General features: G+C 39.6%; 1 protein-coding gene across 3 annotated transcripts in view; it reads left to right on the top strand.

Annotated features, from left to right (window-relative positions):
• Positions 1-19,517, top strand: part of CCDC77 (coiled-coil domain containing 77) — a 56,697-nt gene that overhangs the window by 13,302 nt on the left and 23,878 nt on the right. For all 3 annotated transcript variants that reach the window (XM_089671770.1, XM_089671768.1, XM_089671769.1), the window contains exons 3-6: positions 5,985-6,204; positions 10,559-10,701; positions 16,430-16,526; positions 18,492-18,567. In XM_089671770.1, coding sequence (XP_089527896.1) covers positions 5,985-6,204; positions 10,559-10,701; positions 16,430-16,526; positions 18,492-18,567 — 536 coding nt within the window. The remainder of the gene's footprint in view (positions 1-5,984; positions 6,205-10,558; positions 10,702-16,429; positions 16,527-18,491; positions 18,568-19,517) is intronic.

The raw sequence follows: 19,517 nt of genomic DNA on the forward strand, positions 1-19,517 counted from the left end.
CTTTTAATATCTCTTTAATTTAATCATCAAAGTACATCTAAAGCTAAAACAGATTGACCCTCCCTTATTACTATAATGCACAAAACAGCGGGAGCGCTGCCGCCATGTGTGCTATGACATGAAAACCATGCTTAACCCGTTCACGCCTAAGGGTAAAATAAATCTAAATGCCTAAGTACAAATTTGCAACGTTGACATGTGTTAGTAAAACCGTACATATCACAACTACTTTGTACATTCCGGTGAATTATGCCTTGTTTTTTTCAGGACAAACTGGGCTTTCATTTGGTGGTAAATGGTAATGGATATCTCCTGATTTCTTTTTATTATCAAAGGAAAGCTGGCCCAAAATAGTAAAAAAAAATTTTTTTTTTTAATTTAGCTGTGTGTTTCTTGTTACTACCATAACCTACCACCAAAGAATAACCCAAAATAATATTCCAGCACTTGACGATCGCAGCAATACCATATATGTGTATGTTATTTGTTGTTTGTACCTGTAGTACTGCCCAAAAACAATAGTGCACATTTTGTTTTGTTTTTTTACCTAAAACACACTGACATCAAATTTGTTTTTTTTTAAATTTTGACCTTGACCCAAACACTTACCCTGCACTGAACTAGATCAAACCTTGATCTAGGTATTTTTTAGTATTCTTTTTTTTTTTTTTTTTTTTTTTTTTACACAAACATTTTTTTTCCTCTATGCCAGGAGTTAGAGAGATAAAATGTATCTCTCTCCTCCATTCATAGAGAGAGGAAAAAAAAAGTGGCTGGGCTGTACAGTGACTGATCACTGTGATAGTCAATCAGAGGCTATCACAGCGATCATGTGACCCGGAATCGGGAGTCCCAGGTCCCGATCGTTAGAACAGGGCCCGGGGTTCTCAGTGACACCACGGTCTTTATGCTGGGAGTGCATTGTGCGGCACGCTCCCAGCAGAAAAATAGGTACGCAAATATGTGGCCCCACAGAAAAAAGCCTAGTTCTGTGAGGCTGCATATTTGTGTTATGTCGGCATCAAGGGGTTAAATAATAAACATAACAATAGGTTGTGAAATGAAGTCCTAAATGTGAAATCAAGTGAACAAACATCCCTTTCACATCCTGAAGGTGGTAAGTGCTCTGTGATCCCCACCTGTGTGCCCCCTCACTCACCAACTTTAATGGACTCTCTTATGGTGAAATAAGTCTTTCATGCTTTTGGTGGGGCATAGGAAGTCATGCTGGAGCTTGTAGTCCTCCTGATTAAATGTTTCCTGTCATTCCCAGTGATTCAAATGTAGAGCATATATATATATATATATATATATATATATATATATATATATATACATACAGTCCGGTCCATAAATATTGGGACATCGACACAATTCTAACATTTTTGGCTCTATACACCACCACTATGGATTTGAAATGAAACAAACAAGATGTGCTTTAACTGCAGACTGTCAGCTTTAATTTGAGGGTATTTACATCCAAATCAGGTGAACGGTGTAGGAATTACAACAGTTTGCATATGTGCCTCCCACTTGTTAAGGGACCAAAAGTAATGGGACAGAATAATAATCATAAATCAAACTTTCACTTTTTAATACTTGGTTGCAAATCCTTTGCAGTCAATTACAGCCTGAAGTCTGGAACCCATAGACATCACCAGACGCTGGGTTTCATCCCTGGTGATGCTCTGCCAGGCGTCTACTGCAACTGTCTTCAGTTCCTGCTTGTTCTTGGGGCATTTTCCCTTCAGTTTTGTCTTCAGCAAGTGAAATGCATGCTCAATCGGATTCAGGTCAGGTGATTGACTTGGCCATTGCATAACATTCCACTTCTTTCCCTTAAAAGCTCTTTGGTTGCTTTTGCAGTATGCTTTAGGTCATTGTCCATCTGCACTGTGAAACGGCATCCAATGAGTTCTGAAGCATTTGGCTGAATATGAGCAGATAATATTGCCCGAAACACTTCAGAATTCATCCTGCTGCTTTTGTCAGCAGTCACATCATCAATAAATACAAGAGAACCAGTTCCATTGGCAGCCATACATGCCCACGCCATGACACTACCACCACCATGCTTCACTGATGAGCTGGTATGCTTAGGATCATGAGCAGTTCCTTTCATTCTCCATACTCTCTCTTCCCATCACTCTGGTACAAGTTGATCTTGGTCTCATCTGTCCATAGGATGTTGTTCCAGAACTGTGAAGGCTTTTTTACATGTCGTTTGGCAAACTCTAATCTGGCCTTCCTGTTTTTGAGGCTCACCAATGGTTTACATCTTGTGGTGAACCCTCTGTATTCACTCTGGTGAAGTCTTCTCTTGATTGGTGACTTTGACACACATACACCTACCTCCTGGAGAGTGTTCTTGATCTGGCCAACTGTTGTGAAGGGTGTTTTCTTCACCAGGGAAAGAATTCTTCGGTCATCCACCACAGTTGTTTTCCGCGGTCTTCCAGGTATTTTGGTGTTGCTGAGCTCACCGGTGCGTTCCTTCTTTTTAAGAATGTTCCAAACAGTTGTTTTGGCCACGCCTAATGTTTTTGCTATCTCTCTGATGGGCTTGTTTTGTTTTTTCAGCCTAATGATGGCTTGCTTCACTGATAGTGACAGCTCTTTGGATCTCATCTTGAGAGTTGACAGCAACAGATTCCAAATGCAAATAGCACACTTGAAATGAACTCTGGACCTTTTTTCTGCTCATTGTAATTGGAATAATGAGGGAATAACACACACCTGGCCATGGAACAGCTGAGAAGCCAATTGTCCCATTACTTTTGGTCCCTTAACAAGTGGGAGGCACTTATGCAAACTGTTTAATTCCTACACCGTTCACCTGATTTGGATGTAAATAACCTAAAATTAAAGCTGACAGTCTGCAGTTAAAGCACATCTTGTACGTTTCATTTCAAATCCATTGTGGTGGTGTATAGAGCCAAAAATGTTAGAATTGTGTAGATGTCCCAAAATTTATGGACCTGACTGTATATATATATATATATATATACACACACACAGTGGGGCAAAAAAGTATTTAGTCAGCCACCAATTGTGCAAGTTCTCCCACTTAAAAAGATGAGAGAGGCCTGTAATTGGCATCATAGGTAGACCTCAACTATGAGAGACAAAATGAGAAAAAAAATTCAGACAATCACATTGACTGATTTGGAAATAATTTATTTGCAAATTATGGTGGAAAATAAGTATTTGGTCAATATCAAAAATTAATCTCAGTACTTTGTTATATATCCTTTGTTGGCAATGACAGAGGTCAAACATTTCCTGTAAGTCTTCACAAGGTTGGCACACACTGTTTCTGGTATGTTGGCTCATTCCTCCATGCAGATCTCCTCTAGAGCAGTGATGTTTGGGGCTGTCGCTGAGCAACACAAACTTTCAACTCCCTTCAAAGGTTTTTAATTGGGTTGAGATCTGGAGACTGGCTAGGCCACTCCAGGACCTTGAAATGCTTCTTACGAAGCCACTCCTTCGTTGCCTGGGCGGTATGTTTGGGATCATTGTCATGTTGGAAGACCCAGCCACGTTTCATCTTCAATGCCCTTGGTGATGGAAGGAGGTTTGCACTCAAAATCTCACGATACATGGCCCCATTCATTCTGTCCTGTACATGGATCAGGCGTCCTGGTCCCTTTGCAGAGAAACAGCCCCAAAGCATGATGTTGCCACCCCCATGCTTCACAGTAGGTATGGTGTTCTTTGGATACAACTCAGCATTCTCTCCTCCAAACATGACGAGTTGTGTTTCTACCAAACAGTTCTATTTTGGTTTCATCTGACAATATGACATTCTCCCAATTCTCTTCTGGATCATCCAAATGCTCTCTAGCAAACTTCAGACGGGCCCGGACATGTACTGGCTTAAGCAGGGGGACACGTCTGGCACTGCAGGATCTCAGTCCCTGGCGGCGTAGTGTGTTACTGATGGGAGCCTTTGTTACGTTGGTCCCAGCTCTCTGCAGGTCATTCACTAGGTCCCCCCTTGTGGTCCTGGGATTTTTGTTCACCGTTCTTGTGATCATTTTGACCCCACAGGGTGAGATCTTGCGTGGAGCCCCAGATCGAGGGAGATTATCAGTGGTCTTGTATGTCTTCCATTTTCTAATTATTACTCCCACAGTTGATTTGTTCACACCAAGCTTCTTGCCTATTGCAGATTCCGTCTTCCCAGCCTGGTGCAGGTCTACAATTTTGTTTATGGTGTCCTTCGACAGCTCTTTGGTCTTCACCATAGTGGAGTTTGGAGTGTGACTGTTTGAGGTTGTGGACAGGTGTCTTTTATACTGATAACAAGTTCAAACAGGTGTCATTGATACAGGTAATGAGTGCAGGACAGAGGAGCCTCTTAAAGAAGAAGGTACAGGTCTGTGAGAGCCAGAAATCTTGCTTGTTTGTAGGTGACCAAATACTTATTTTCCACCATAATTTGCAAATAAATTCTTTCCAAATCAGCCAATGTGATTGTCTGGATATTTTGTTCTCATTTTGTCTCATAGTTGAGGTCTACCTATGATGCCAATTACAGGCCTTTCTCATCTTTTTAAGTGGGAGAACTTGCACAATTGGTGGCTGACTAAATACTTTTTTGCCCCACTGTATGTATGTATGTATTAAAAAAAAAAATATATATATATATATACACATAAGGAATGGAGAGAGGCATCCAAAATAGTGTAATTCCGTTTGTTAGTAAAAGTAGACACGACACACTGGTATTGCACCCACATGTTTCCAGATACAATAGACATAAATACAATAGGCGTCCTCAGAAGCAACCCAGTGGGAGGGGTGAAATGCATCAACATGGACTTGGTGATACTGATCTTTGTGGAATACTAGTGACCTACTATTGTACACTTGGAGATTCATGCCTATTGTATCTGGAAACATGTGAATGCAATACCAGTGTGTCTACTTTTACTAATAAACGGAATGACATTATTTTGGATGCCTCTCTCCATTCCTTACATGTATATATCTATCGGGTCTACATTTGACATACTTTATTTCACAACTTATTGTTGTGTTTATGATTTAGGCATGCTTTTCATGTCATATAACACACATTGAGGCAGCGCTCCTCCTATTTTGTGTATTATGTTGATAAGGTTGTACCTTTTTATAGGCGCAGCAGCTCAGTTTTTGTTTAATATTGAGTGTGCACTATTGATTGGTGTGTCCTAAACGCAGGTGATCATTATCTATCCCTCCCTTATTACTGTTGCTGTAATGCAGCCAGGCTGCATAAACAGTAATATAAAGTATATGGGCTTTTTTAATCTTTTATTTTTAAGCCCAACTATAGGCAAAAACACTCTCCTACCTATCCTGCAAGGTGTTTATTTACCTTGCCCTTCACAGAACTAGAGAGAAGTAGCACAATGATGAGCTCATCACTTTGTCACTGTTTTCACTCCTACCAGCATGCTTTTTTTTTTTCCAAAGCACATGAACTGATTGGCTACTTGTGCTGCTTCCTCCTCTACCACTCTGTACTTTTGCTCTGTAGGCTGATAACTAGTCAAATTCAGGTACTCTGCTTGAATTTAAAAAATACTTTTATTTAATGCTATATTACAACAGTGCTGTTTTCATTTGTGTTTTTGATATCTGCTTAGAGTTCAGCTTCAAAGAGACTTTCACTTTTTCCTGAACAGGCAAGTGAAAGGCTGTGCTAAGTTGAACAACTCAGTAGAAACTTCATGTTCACTTAGTTTTGTGAGAAAGCAGCAGCTAATTTTCTGACATTTTACTGCGTGGCGGCAGAGTGTTTGGTAGTCGCTTAATCTAGACAAAGGTAACAGGGATGCTGTATGCATTAATGTTCACATGGATGATTTGGCTACATTTTACCCTAAAAAAGAACCTTACTGGCCAAAGGTTTCTGTGATTTTGGTTTATAGGAGTCATCTGTACCATGTGAACATTTCATCAACCCTTCTATCACATATCATTTCTCTACATAGGTATAGAACACCCCAGACCCCGGAGCCTTCCATATTGTCCACCCTTGCTTCCCACCAAGTAGATTCCACCCCTCTGCCTCCCATAAATGAGCGTTTGGCATATCTCCGCCCATCCCGTGAGTTGCTGGAGTATTACCGTAAGAAGATTGCAGAGTTTGATGAGGAGCATGAAGAGTTGGCAAAGAAGTTGGAGCAATACAAATCCACTTATGAGGAGCAGGTAGGTTTTGGGGTCTATGAATTTTTTTTTTTTTCGTTGTGTGGAATAAATTGACAGGATGCTGTACTGGAGGGAACCTGAAGCAGCATTTCCTGAAGCATCACTGTAGCTTTACCCCTTTTGCTGTCTGGACCATTTTTGCATTTTTTTTTGCACACCTTTTAAAATAATCACTTTAGGCCTGAAAATTAGGTAAAACCCCCAAACAGTATGTTTTCTGAAAGCAGAGACCCTGCAGAATAATTTTTTATTGTCCCACAATATTAGCGCAACTGTTCATTATGCGCAAATTTTCAGTAAAGAATACACTGAAATTAAGTTTATAGAATGTACGTGCAATTTTTTGGTAAAATATAAAAGATGAGGTTGTGCTGAGTAAATGGCTACCCAATATGACAAGCCTAAATTTGCAATCGCTTGTGAAATCGCAACAAACTTCAGTGTACATCATTTACCATAGGCAACACTTTAAAAGCTTTACAGATCATCAGTATAGAGTTAATTTTAAACAATGTCATAAAATCCTTGCTCTTACTCTGATGTGCGTGGCATTATAGAGCATGGGTAGCGCTACCAACTTTTACATACATAGGCATCCCCTAAGTGTGCATTTATTTTTATATATGTAAATATATATAGTGTGTATATGTGTGTGTATGTATATGTATGTGTGTGTGTATATATATATATATATATATATATATATATATTAGTGTGTGCTTGTATGTGGGGATGACTCAAAAAAATGTTTTCACTTTATTGCTATTACATACAGTGCCTTGAAAAAATATTCATACAACTTGAAATTTTCCACATTTTGTCATGTTACAACCATAAACTTAAATTTTATTTTATTGGGATTTTATATGATAGACCAACACAAAGTGGCACATAATTGTCAAGTGGAAGGAAAATGATAAATGTTGTTCAAAATTTTTTACAAATATCTGAAAAATGTGGTGTGCATTTGTATTCAGCCCCCTTTACTCTGATACCCCTAACTAAAATCTAGTGGAATCAATTGCCTTCAGAAGACACCTAATTAGTAAATAGTCCACCTGTGTTTAATTTAATCTCAGTATAAATACAGCTGTTCTGTGAAGCCCTCAAGGTTTGTTAGAGAATCTTAGTGAACAAATGGCATCATGAAGGCCAAGGAACACCCAAGACAGGTCAGGGATAAAGTTGTGGAGATGTTTAAAGCAGGGTTAGGGTATAACAAAATATCACAAGCTTTGAACATCTCACGTAGCACTGTTCAATCCATCATCCAAAAATGGAAAGAGTATGGCACAACTGCAAACCTACCAAGACATGGCTGTCCTCATAAACTGACAGGCCGGACAAGTGGAGCATTAAACAAAGAGGCCCATGGTAACTCTGGAGGAGCTGCAGAGATCCACAGCTCAGGTGGGAGAATTTGTCCACAGGACAACTAATAGTTGTGCACTCCACAAATCTGGCCTTTATGGAAGAGTGGCAAGAAGAAAGCCATAAGAAGTTCTGTTTTGCAGTTTGTGAAAAGCCATATGGGGACACAGCAAACATGGAAGAAGGTGCTCTGGGCAGATGAGACCAAAAGTGAACCTAAAAGCAAAACGCTATGTGTGACGGAAAACTAACACTGTATATCACCCTGAACACGCCATCCCCACCGTGAAACATGGTGGTGGCAGCATCATGTTGTGGGGATGCTTTTCTTCAGCAGGAACAGGGAAGCTGGTCAGAGTTACTGGGAAGATTGATGAAAACAAATACAGGGCAAATCTTAGAAGAAAACCTGGCCCCACAGTATGCTTACCAAGTCCTTGAAAGTGACAGCCCGCTGTGATGGGTGAAGGTTGGATTCATGGTGTAAGGCTGAGTGCTGTGGTGGGAATGGTAAGATGCCTCCTTTTTTTCTCTTTTAAAGAAGGAAAAGGGAAATGAAGGAAAACAAAGATACTGTTTTCCGTTGTTGGTGAAGGTTGCCACTACGGAAAGTGCTTCATTGTCCTTAAGTTTGCCTGGTCTTCTTTTTTGGTGCCTGTAGGCGGAGCAGCCTGATGGAGAGACAGCCAGCTGTGGATGTGGCGCACACACGGCGGGGGACATGCACAGCGTATGCACAGTAACGGCTGGAAAAGGAAATCGGCCATATTTATTTATCCGGCGCTCCTGGGCACACGTTGGGCAGCTGGAGTTGGAGGTGACTGGGGCACAGAGCAGGCTATTCAGTGAGCACGTGCATACTCTCTTGGGGATGGAAAACATTGGCCAGTTCAGACAGGAGGCTGTACTTTCTGACTGTCCATGGAAATCAGCAGGTACAGTGAGCGTTTTTGGTCACACTACCTGGCATAGCTATATCCTGGAATCTCTGTATTTGTTTCTATCTGTATTTAGATTGAGCGCTGTAGGAAGGGATGTTTTCCAGAAAGCCGGTGGGAAAGGCACAGCAGGAAAGGGCACATGTGCACCACTGTCAGGTCTAGAAAACCTAGTCAAAGTTCCGCTGTGTTATCCTTTTTATAACCTATGACTTGTATCCCTCGAGTTCTGAGCATCCCCAAATACTGGAGCCAGAACCTTCCTAAACACTCTAGAAGCTGTGGCCAGCCCAAATGGCTGATCTATGAATTGGAAATGCTGAACTCCTACTGCAAACTGCAGACATTTTCGGTGAGAACTGAATATTGGTACATGCAGGTATGTGTCCTTGATATCTATGGATGCTAAAAAAAATCTCCTTCCTGCAACGAGGCCATTACTGACCGGATGGATTTCAAACAAAAGGATTGGACATTTAGAAACTAATTTAGAGCCTTGAGGTCAAAATGGGCCTTACATCCCCATTTGGCTTAATGACTATAAACAGGTTTGGATATAACCCTTGAAACTTTTCGCCATTGGATCTTCCGTAATCACCTCCTGAGACAACAACAGGTGATTGAGAACCGGGGAGGAGGGAAGACCCAAAACGTTAGTCTGTATCCCGGAGAAATCGTAGAAATTACCCATCCCTGTCCTTAGAGTCTTCCAGTCTTAAGGAGGCGGACTTAGGATCTGTCTTAGCTGATTTTTGTGCCCAGGGTCTCCTTGGATTCTGACCTTTTGTGCCCTACCCCTAGAGGCTGGGGCCTGCGCACGACGAAATGACTGGTAGCCGCCGAAGCCCCTGGTCCCTTAAAAGAAGAGCGCTAAGATTTCTTTCTAAAAGGCAACAGAGAACTCTCCTCCTGAAATCTTTATTCATTTGGTGTTTTTTATTTCAAAACGTTTTTTGGTTTGGTGGCAACTCCTACACATTTAAGTTGCAATTAGCGTGATATAATAGATGTTGATCACATTATCACATTTGTTTTATAAAAAATTTTCGTCCCATATGTGATGGAGAAGAAAAAAAAAAGTTAAGCAAAAAAAATAGTTACTCAAGCACATGTAATACCACCCAAAAAAAATTTGATGGCCCTACCCACATATATACGAACGTAAATTAATGTATTGGGGGCGCCTATGTTTGAAAACATTGATTGCGATACACATGTTACATATCGCTGCGCATGCCGGAGAGAGGGCAATCATTCCAGCACCAGACCTCTGTAACACTAAACTGATGACCTATGTCCTATGACCTATGGCTTTGTCCAAAGAAAATATAGGGTACTGAAGTTTGTGGCCATTTCACAAGCGCGCACACAAATTTAAGGTTTGACATGTTGGTTATCTATTTACTCGGTGCATCCTCGTCTTTTTGTATTTTACCAAAAATGTGGGTAATTTTTGCTTGCCCTAAAAGTGTGTTTTTTACTGAAATTTTGCGTTTCTAGATCTTTGCAGTAATAGCGTATGACATAAAAAATATAAACTACCACTATTTTATTCTCTAGGGTGTCTGCTTTTAAGAAAATATATAATATTTGGAGGTTTTGTGTAATCTTCGGGCCTGAAATAATTTTTTAAACATGGCTGCACACAAAAAGTCAAAAACGGCTCTGGCAGTGAAAGGGTTAATGCATGCCTTTTATTAAGGTAAAAGAAATGTTTAGGCATCAGTATTCCTCTTCAAACCGCACTCCCGCTGCTTTACTTACCAGAGCCCTCACTTGATCCAGCTCTGTAGACACCTACAGCTCTTCTCTTCCTTCATTTCCTGGTCTCAATGGCTTTGTTGAGGAGCACCCAGAAGTGCTTCTTCGCTGGATCCCAGGTGAGGTGAGCATTATACTAGCATACACTCCTACAAACAGGCAAACCCTACAAACTTCACGCTGTTTAAACCCAGGATCCCAGCTCTCCACGACACGTATTATTTTTTTATCATTGTTCCAAATAGTAGGTAAAATGAAAAAGTCGTTATTTTTTTCTGTTCTAGCACAAGCTGCAATGGGAGATGCGTCAGCGGGAGGAGGAGATTGCGGAGCTGCAAAAGGCTCTCAGTGACATGCAAGTCTATCTGTTTCAGGAGCGTGAGCATGTGTTGAGACTGTATTCAGAGAATGACCGGCTAAAAATCAGGTTTGCAATATATATATATATACTGTGCATGATGATGTGTTTTTGTGTTTCCTACATAAGGAAAACTTGGCTTTGAACAAGATACAGTTTACAACATTGTATTCACTCAATCACTTGGCATTGCATGCTCATTTTCTGTTGTCAGATGAACTATACAGAGGCATTGTGGCATTCAAGGCCTCCATCCTCCTGCTGGAAGCAGCAGCTTGTTTACCAGAATGTACTGTTAAAAGGGGTTGCACTTTTGCTCCACAGCATAATCTTTTTGTAGCTTCTGGGTCTTTCATCACATCAAGTCTGGTAACTAGCTTATGCTTCCTCCTATTCTAAAACTTTTATTTGGTTATTCTGGTTGACAGGAGTTTTACTCAACATGCACAGCAAACTTTCACAAGGGTGTTGTTTGTACAAAATAAAAAATTACCTGTATGATGCAGTCTGTCACTAGCATTAACAAAGAAGTCTTGTTTTGTTTCCCCTCTGTAAGTTATATTACCTGTTGATCCTGCTGTTATTTTTTTTTAACTTCCTTTACCTGAACAAGTTGTACAACAAAAGTGGAAGTTAGAGAGGTGAGACAAACCCTTTAACACTGACAGAAGTGCTTATAATGGTCAGCTTCTATTAATTTAGTTAAAGCAGAACTAAATCCTCCAATACTTCACAGCCAAGGAAGCTGCCATATTTCCCTGTGTTTAATCTGCCGTTGCCTTGCACACGCGATCAATTATGACACCAGACATTTGATGGCTTCTCAGTTCGATTTGAAGGCAAAAGTCAAGGTGACTGCTGTCATTCTTGACATGCCTTGAATTTAAAGTGGTTTTAAACCCTTACTTATACCCAATGAAGTGACTGGCCTCAGGTGATACACAGAGATTATACAAATCCTTATACTTGAGTTGTACCTGTTTATTAGCAGCCCTTTCTTCTCTACATCCTTTCAAAGTGCAGAATTTATAATGCCTGTCAGAGCTTCCAGAAAACAGGGGGCAGGGGCTTACACACTGCAGAGCTCAGTGAGAAGAGCTGATTAGAGGGAAGGGACACACCCCCTTTCAGAAAGCACACAGTAACAGAGCTGAGGCTGTCGATCACAGGCTGTGTGCTGAAGATCACTCCTCTCACCATTTTTCTCTTGGTGTCAGGAAAACTTGTCTGAAGTTACTCATGCTGATAGCAGAGGAACCAAGCAGCAGACAAAAATAAAATGACACTTCGTGCTCCTAATTGTGACAAGTACACACAATCGAGGGATATGCTTTGTTCATATTTCACATCTGAGGTTTACAACCACTTTAACTGTTCTAGGAAACCATTAAATTGAGTGGTTTAGCTCAGCTTTAGAACATTTATCCCAAAAGGAGAAAAAGCTGTTCCTGTAAGTGTTAAAAAAGGTGTTAGCAGGAGTTAGATTTTAATTTGTTAGTCCCTTCTAACATCTAACTTACCTCTCTGGACAGTGCTGCTGCTCAAGTGTGTGGCTATGCTGCTCCTCATAAGTAGAGGAGCCATCCTAGCACAGGAATGTTACTGGTCAGCTCACCAGGTGAAAATAATGGGGGGGGGAGAGAGCCTAAAAGCATAAAAGCATAAAACTAATAGAGGTAGAACATCTAAGGATTAGTAAGGTGCGATTATTTAAAATGTTTGTTTTTGGGCTATGCATTAATCACAGTCCTTTTAATTGCTGTTCTCAGACACTGCACTCTCAGATAGCTATGTGTGCTCCTCTAGTTAGGTGACCACACGGATAGCCACAGTTCTAAAACTAGCTGGAACCAAACAGCATGGACCCTGATTATGTGATGGTATGCCAGCACTACATGTTAATCAAGGGACTGACAGATTGCCTTGGAGATCAGGAACGATATTTTATTGTTATTATGTATTTATTCTTGGGCAGGTTGTTGTCCCCAGTAAATAATGAAGGTGAGTTGTGTTCACCTTAAAAATATTGCCCTTGCTTGGTTGTTTAGGGGACATAGACCCCACTTTGTTTTGGTGCATTTGTTTTTATTTTATTTTTTAGCTCTCATTCTTATTGTGACCTGTTGTGGGTTACATTGTTGGTGTTCAACCTTCATACAGGCTGGGCTTATACCCCAGGGGTAGACTGGTGTACCCCAATAAGCCAACAAGGATCTTTTTGTGTTTGAGTTCTGCAGAACTTTAACTCTGAGAAAATTATCAGTATATAATTTATGAAAACAGGCGGAGATCTGGAATTAGGGAGATTCCCTACTAATTTCCAGAAATCAACTGATCATGTGAGTTCATTATTTTTATTCTAATTTGAAGGCGAAATAAAAAGCAATAATGTGCAAAAATAAATAATATATAAAAATCAGTGCAAACTGGTAATTAAATATAATAGGTGGTGATAAATCATAAATCAAAATAGCAGTACAATGATCTAGTCACAAATTCCAACCAGCAAATAGTATCTGACATTAAAGATATGATATGAAGTGAAAGAGGACCAACGGTCTAATTATTCAAGGAATCTTGCAGTAACTCTGCAACATATGACAACGGCTATGCAAATCGACCACGTGATCTCTCTACAACCAGATATTCAAAGCTCAAAGTGTACCTTGGCATGAATTGAAATAGAATACCATATACAGGACAATCCAATAAACTTAGAATCTATCTGAAGTCAAGAACAAATGTCCCCCTAAGTTGTCTGCTTTGTCATATATACCCAGCTAAACCACTGACTAGAAGCTGAAATTGGCTTCAGGGATTTTTCAAAGATAATTCTCCCCCTTACGTAATTGAAATGAAGATAATTTATACAGTTAAAATTATTTCACATCAACTCCGGTGCTAACCATAACCGTTATCAGACTAAAGGGTTTAACTGGAAATATAAGGCGAGTTCAAATTGCTTGAAGAAAAATTAATGTTACCCTATGGTGTCAGTGATGTCAGCTTTCAGTCAGCTCACTTCAGTGTGTGTATGTCTGTGTTGTCCTTTTTCTCCTGTCTTGTCCCCTGTCTCTGTCTAACTTTTATCATCCCAAAACACCTAGGTGGGCACAGCTTATGTCGCCTAATTATGATGTCACTCAATGATTCTAATTACCTGAAGGGGGCAGTATAGGATAGGTAATAATTTTGGATTTTTCCTAACACCTCCTGTGCCAGATCAAGAGTTGACCTCTACCCTTAAGCTTGTAAGAAGACTATACATTTAAGAGGCAACTATTCTTTTGACAGAACTGGTTAGGCAAACTGGGACCAGTGTCACTAAAATATATTACCGAAGTGATTCTGAAGAAGAAAAAATTCTACCTATACATCTTACATTCCCTGAGGTCATTTGTACTGAGATTTCTTCATTCTCTGAATTCTTCCATAGCATACAAGCGTTGTAATATAATGAACAGAAAATTATTTATGTTAAAATCATAACATTCACAATATATACCAATATGTATCAGTTGTTAAAACCAATTAATATAGATAAAATATATAGATCGATAGATTGAATATAGTAATATAAAACCCAAATTACTTAATTAGGCAAATATTCACTTCATGCGATACTAATAATAATACAATTGACATTTTTGGTTAAAATATTCCTGTCAAATAATAACACTGAATGCAGTGAAAAGTTTAGTTATGAACTCTGTTTGTTTATGGGGAAAAGAAAAATCGGAGTGAACAGTTCTTTGTCCTTTGTCCTTACTCCCCCCCCCCCCCCCCCCCCTTTCGCCCCCCAAATTTATAACCTGGGAAGGTGTGCTGCTCTTTGTTTAGAAACCATGAAAATAGAATATAAAAAAACGAAATGGCTTCCAGCATGTCCATGTTACATTATGATAGTTCAGGCCTGACCGTTTTATTCTGTGAGCCCAGAATTCTTCTGACAGTTCTAATGACAAAAATAGAAAAAAAGGTAGCACTCTAACCAAAAAATCAATAATTACAAAAAACCATCATCAAAGCATGAAAAAGATATATATTAATTGAAAAAGAAAAAAAATTTAAAAGTGTATCAAAATCCAAAAATATGATTTTAAATGCAAAGTATCATAAACATATTTTATCAAACAAATGAAATGTCCAATTTCATCATGAAAAAATATATACATTCTGAAAAATCAATACCAAACATCAAATTATGTCCAATAATAGTGTCCTTTTAAGTGTAGAGAAAATATATGGAAAAAAACTTTACATCAGTCAAATTCCAATGTGCAACTTGATAGTGAAAAAAATTTGTAATCTTAAACTTCACTGCTCCAAACCGTTTTTGAAATAAACCCAAAACACCGTGAAAAATCCACCACTAGATGAATTTAATAAACTCACCAGAGCAATATGCTGGTCAAATTATAAACCAGCACACGCTATCGCTCTGGGAGCAATGGTCTGCAGATAGATGGACGGCAATCGGGAGGCAGTTCAATGAACATTACATCAAACACTCATAAAGGAAGAGAGGGAACTAATAGTGTAAAATCGTATGGCAATTTTATTCATAAAAACATTCCTTAAATTACCCTCATATTCTGTAGTGTCAAAGCCGACACTAGCTTGATCAACGTATACAGCACAAATTCAAAAAAGCCCGCTTCAGTGTCATCCGACGCCGACAGCTCGTTGGGCGTGGTGGCGTCACTCCAAGGCTTCACCCTAATAGTTGTTAAAGCTGATCTTCAGGCAGAAATTTTACTTTTCAACAGGTAATTTCTTAACTTCAACCAATGTCTTCTTGCTTTTGAAAACCTTTATCAAGCCACTGATAACTCACATCTGGAATCCTGCAGAATAAGGGCTCAATGTCCCTTAGTACCTGTGTGTAAAATCCATGCCCGCTATGCTCACACATGCCTTGGATCACCAGCTATGTAACATCCTCTGTGTAGTTTCTTTTTGTACGTCTGTCTGTGGTGAATAGACATGAGCATTTCAGATTCCTGTGCTGTGCCTTCACTTATTGTGGTTTGACAGGGGAAGACACTCCTGGTGTCTCCTGTCTGTAAGACAGAAAATGCCCATTGCCAACTACAGTTCCCATCACATGGTGGGATTTGTAGTTTGTTCCACTCATCCTGAAAAGTAAGGCTTCTTTCACACTGAGGAGTTTTTCAAGCGTTTTGCGTTACAAAAAAGCTCCTGAAAAGCTCAAGAGAACTGCTTCCCTATGTATGTGAATGTATATCTATATATATTTTCACACTGAGGTGTGTTGCTTGCGGTGCGGTGTAAAAACTCCTGCTTGCAGCATCTTTGGGGCATGTTTGGGGAGTTAAAAAAAAAAAACAAAAACAAAAAAAAAGCCATGCCTCTTCCCATTGGGAAACCGCCTTAAAAACGCCTCATTTTTGGAGCATTTTGTAAGTCATGTGTCCTTTAAAAAACTGCCTAGAAAGTGCGGTAAAACTGCCTATGTGTTTTTGCTGTGTTTTTGCGGCGGATTAGTGTGAAAGTAGCCTAAGAGGAAGTGACATTGGTACTACATTAATACCTCCTACTGGTTCCTGGGCATAGCTACATTTTCTCTTTCAAAGTGGTGATCTCACAGACTAAAATGGTTATTTACTCTAAACCTAGGCATGTTTTAAAGAGGGAAGAAATAATTTATGTGTGGAATGTGTATGGAGACAAGAAGTATGGATCAAAAGTAGAAATGGGGTTCAGCTTTAATTGCACCTAAATTGTTATACGTTTAGCTTGGTCACCTACCTAAACGTTCTATTCTTTATTATAGAGAGCTGGAAGACCGAAAGAAAATCCAACAGCTCCTGGCTCTGGTTGGAACAAGCAGTGGGGAAATCACTTATTTCCACAAAGAGCCTCCAAACAAGGTAGGAGGAAAGAACTAAAGCTGGTTTGTCCTACGTTTGTGTTTATCAGGTATACAGATTATCAGGTATACAGGTATCAATGTTAACTTTTTATACCTACATAGCAAAGAGGACTGCTGTACACAGCCCTATGATTTCTATCCACCATGCATACTAAAGCCAGCCATATTTGTGAGTGGAACTAATTTTCCTCAGAATAATCTCATAACACTTATATTAATAATGAACATGACAGCAATACAGCATGACAGCAATAATTTGTCGCTGCATCTCTTTAACAGTTCAGAATTATTATGTGCTGCAACAAAACATTTACAATTTTGAGCGGTGTATAATATATCATGTCTCCCCTAATGAAATTTCCATCACTTCCTTTTTGGAGGACCGACATAAAACAAGAGTAAACCTTCAAATTGAGGGACAGATGCTCTGAACTCCTCCTTGATCTCTTCAAAGCAAAATAGTTTTGGCTAGAGATATTAACTGACACTGACAAGAATCTGAAAGCTGTTTAAAAATGCAGACAATGTTAAAGCTGAACTCCAGCACAAAAACTTTCACTTTCAAATATATTCCTTAAAAGGCACAAAGGATATCCGTCCTGTTTGTGTCTACCAATGCCTTCGTTTTTGCAAAACAAGCTATTACCTTTTTAAAAGTAACAGCAACATCAGTGTGCTATGAATGGCTTGTATTGAGATCAGAGCTGTGGGGGAGAGCCAGGAGGCCCACTCAAGACAGGTTGCCAGCAGAAACTTACAGGAGGAGGCACATACAAGACCAGTCACCCTACACAAGGAAAGAAGGCAGCAGAGACTGGTCTTTATTACAGGCCTTCGTATGCAATGTAAACATTATTATTATATTTTAATTTTTATTTTTACTGATCAGCTCAAGCTAATAGAAATAGCTAGATCAGTGTATCATCATATTAGATCAACTAAAGTAGTGGTGTACTTAGGCATTGGTGGAGATGTAAAGAACCAACTCTGCCATATTTTGTCAAACTTTTTAAGACATCGCCTACTGAGATATGTGGCTTTATAGAATGGAATCATTGTAAGAAACAAGGCCTTCCAAGAGCACCAAAGTAGGTGCAATAGTCCTTTTTTTTTTTTTTTTTTCCCCAGTGCAAAATTATTGCTTTACGGGAGTACAATAGGAAATAGTAGGGCTTTGAGTGCCCTCCATCAATCCCAACAAACATACAGAGATTGTCAATGGTATAGGCAGGACCAAGATATAATTTATGCATTTAGTTACCTACGCCCAAAACACCTGAACTGCAGAGCAATGCCAAAACACATGACTAAAATCAGCAGAATGAGATCATCGCCAGCATTCGTTGGAGAGATCAGGGTAGATACTAGCTAACTTAGCAGGAGTCAAGTATATTTTATGCAAAAAGTTTAATTCTATGAGACAATCTCTAGCAGAGACTAGGTATTGGAAAGAATGGTATCATAAGTCTTTCCCAGTCCTCTCCCTGTAGGTCAGGGAAGTCCTGTCCATTTTGCTCTACAGCGTGCCATTGAGGGTTGTGTCTCAGTAAAAAGCTCTCTGTATACCTCAGACAAGGGTTTTTTCCTGGGGAGGAATCCTCCTGCAACAGTGTTTCAATTGTGGAGGGTCAAGTCTCTACCCTAGAGAAACCTAATTGAGCCATGAAGGCATGATGTGCTGGGAGATAATGAAAGAAATACTGCTTAGAAAGGGTATACTGGGCCTTCAACTCATCAAAAGTTACCAGGCAAAGGAAAGTTTCATGCTGAATCACTGCACATATGTGGAAGAAATTCACGAAATACTTCTAAGATTCAAATAAGAATACACATGCCTCTTGTAGTTTGACATTTTCTTATCCAGAGAGAAGGTGCAGAGAGGAGACATTTTGATAAAGCAGTGGTAACGATTGGTTTCATATTTTTCTTTATGCTGATTTTTAATTAAATGTTCAACCCTTAGGTCACCATACCACAGCGTATTGTTCAGTCGGGAGATCCACATGAGAGGAAAGAACGTGCAGGCCACTTTGGAACAGGTAGGTGACTACAGATCACTGATAAAACAAAACATTAGAAACATATGGGCGGAACGCGAGAGCTCTCTCTCGTAGCTAAAATAAGAGACCGTGATAAAAATACACTTCTTTATCTTGTCAACTTTTAATTGCCTTTAAGCCCAGATCACATTACTTTCGCATTGCTGCCGTCACACAAGCTGAATTTTCAAACTGGCTAGTGGCAGGATTACCATAATGGATGCTGATGATAGAAACTGGGAGTAAGTGACACAAGCTCCCATCTGCTGCTTTTACTGGCTCAGGGCAGTGTAAGCAGTTCAGACTCCTACATATATATTTCCAGATCAGAAAAAAAGAAGTTTCTGGATGTAGAATAAAGACAATCCATGGGTCCTGTTGATGCCCACCCCCCCCCCTCCCCCCTCACCTGTTGTCACAACCTTTTTGTCATGCTCCCCCACCACTTTGTTAGGCTTTTGTCACACCGGCAATCCTGATGCTGTCAATAACCTTCCAGTGTCAGGGTGGTTGTGCAGGGCAGTATGTGTTGCTCTCTTGCAGTTTGGAGCAATATATACCAGCAATTGAGTGTTTTCCCACACATTTTAGGCATCATGCATAGTAGTAGTAGTATTATTATACAGGATTTATATAGCGCCAACAGTTTATGCAGCACTTTGCAATATATATTGTCTTATGAAAATAAGCAGCCTTTTTATCTGCCAGAATTTTGGTAAAAAAAAAAAAACGCCTGTAATATTACAATATGTATGCGCATATGGCATTTGAGCATAAATGCATTCTACTGGATAGAATATGAATTCATACTGGCCATTGGAATACATTTAGAATGCGTTTAAATGTGTTTACACATGTTCTTTCTGTGCAAAAGCACCTCTCAGATCGTGCCTTTTGGTGTGTGTTTTAGTTTTTGTTTTTTTAACTTCTGCCTGTAAACACACTGTGAA

This window comes from Staurois parvus, unplaced genomic scaffold (genome assembly GCF_062004578.1).
Source record: "Staurois parvus isolate SC_StPar_1 unplaced genomic scaffold, SC_StPar_1.0 ptg000114l, whole genome shotgun sequence".
In the NCBI taxonomy this organism is placed as follows: Eukaryota; Metazoa; Chordata; class Amphibia; order Anura; family Ranidae; genus Staurois; species Staurois parvus.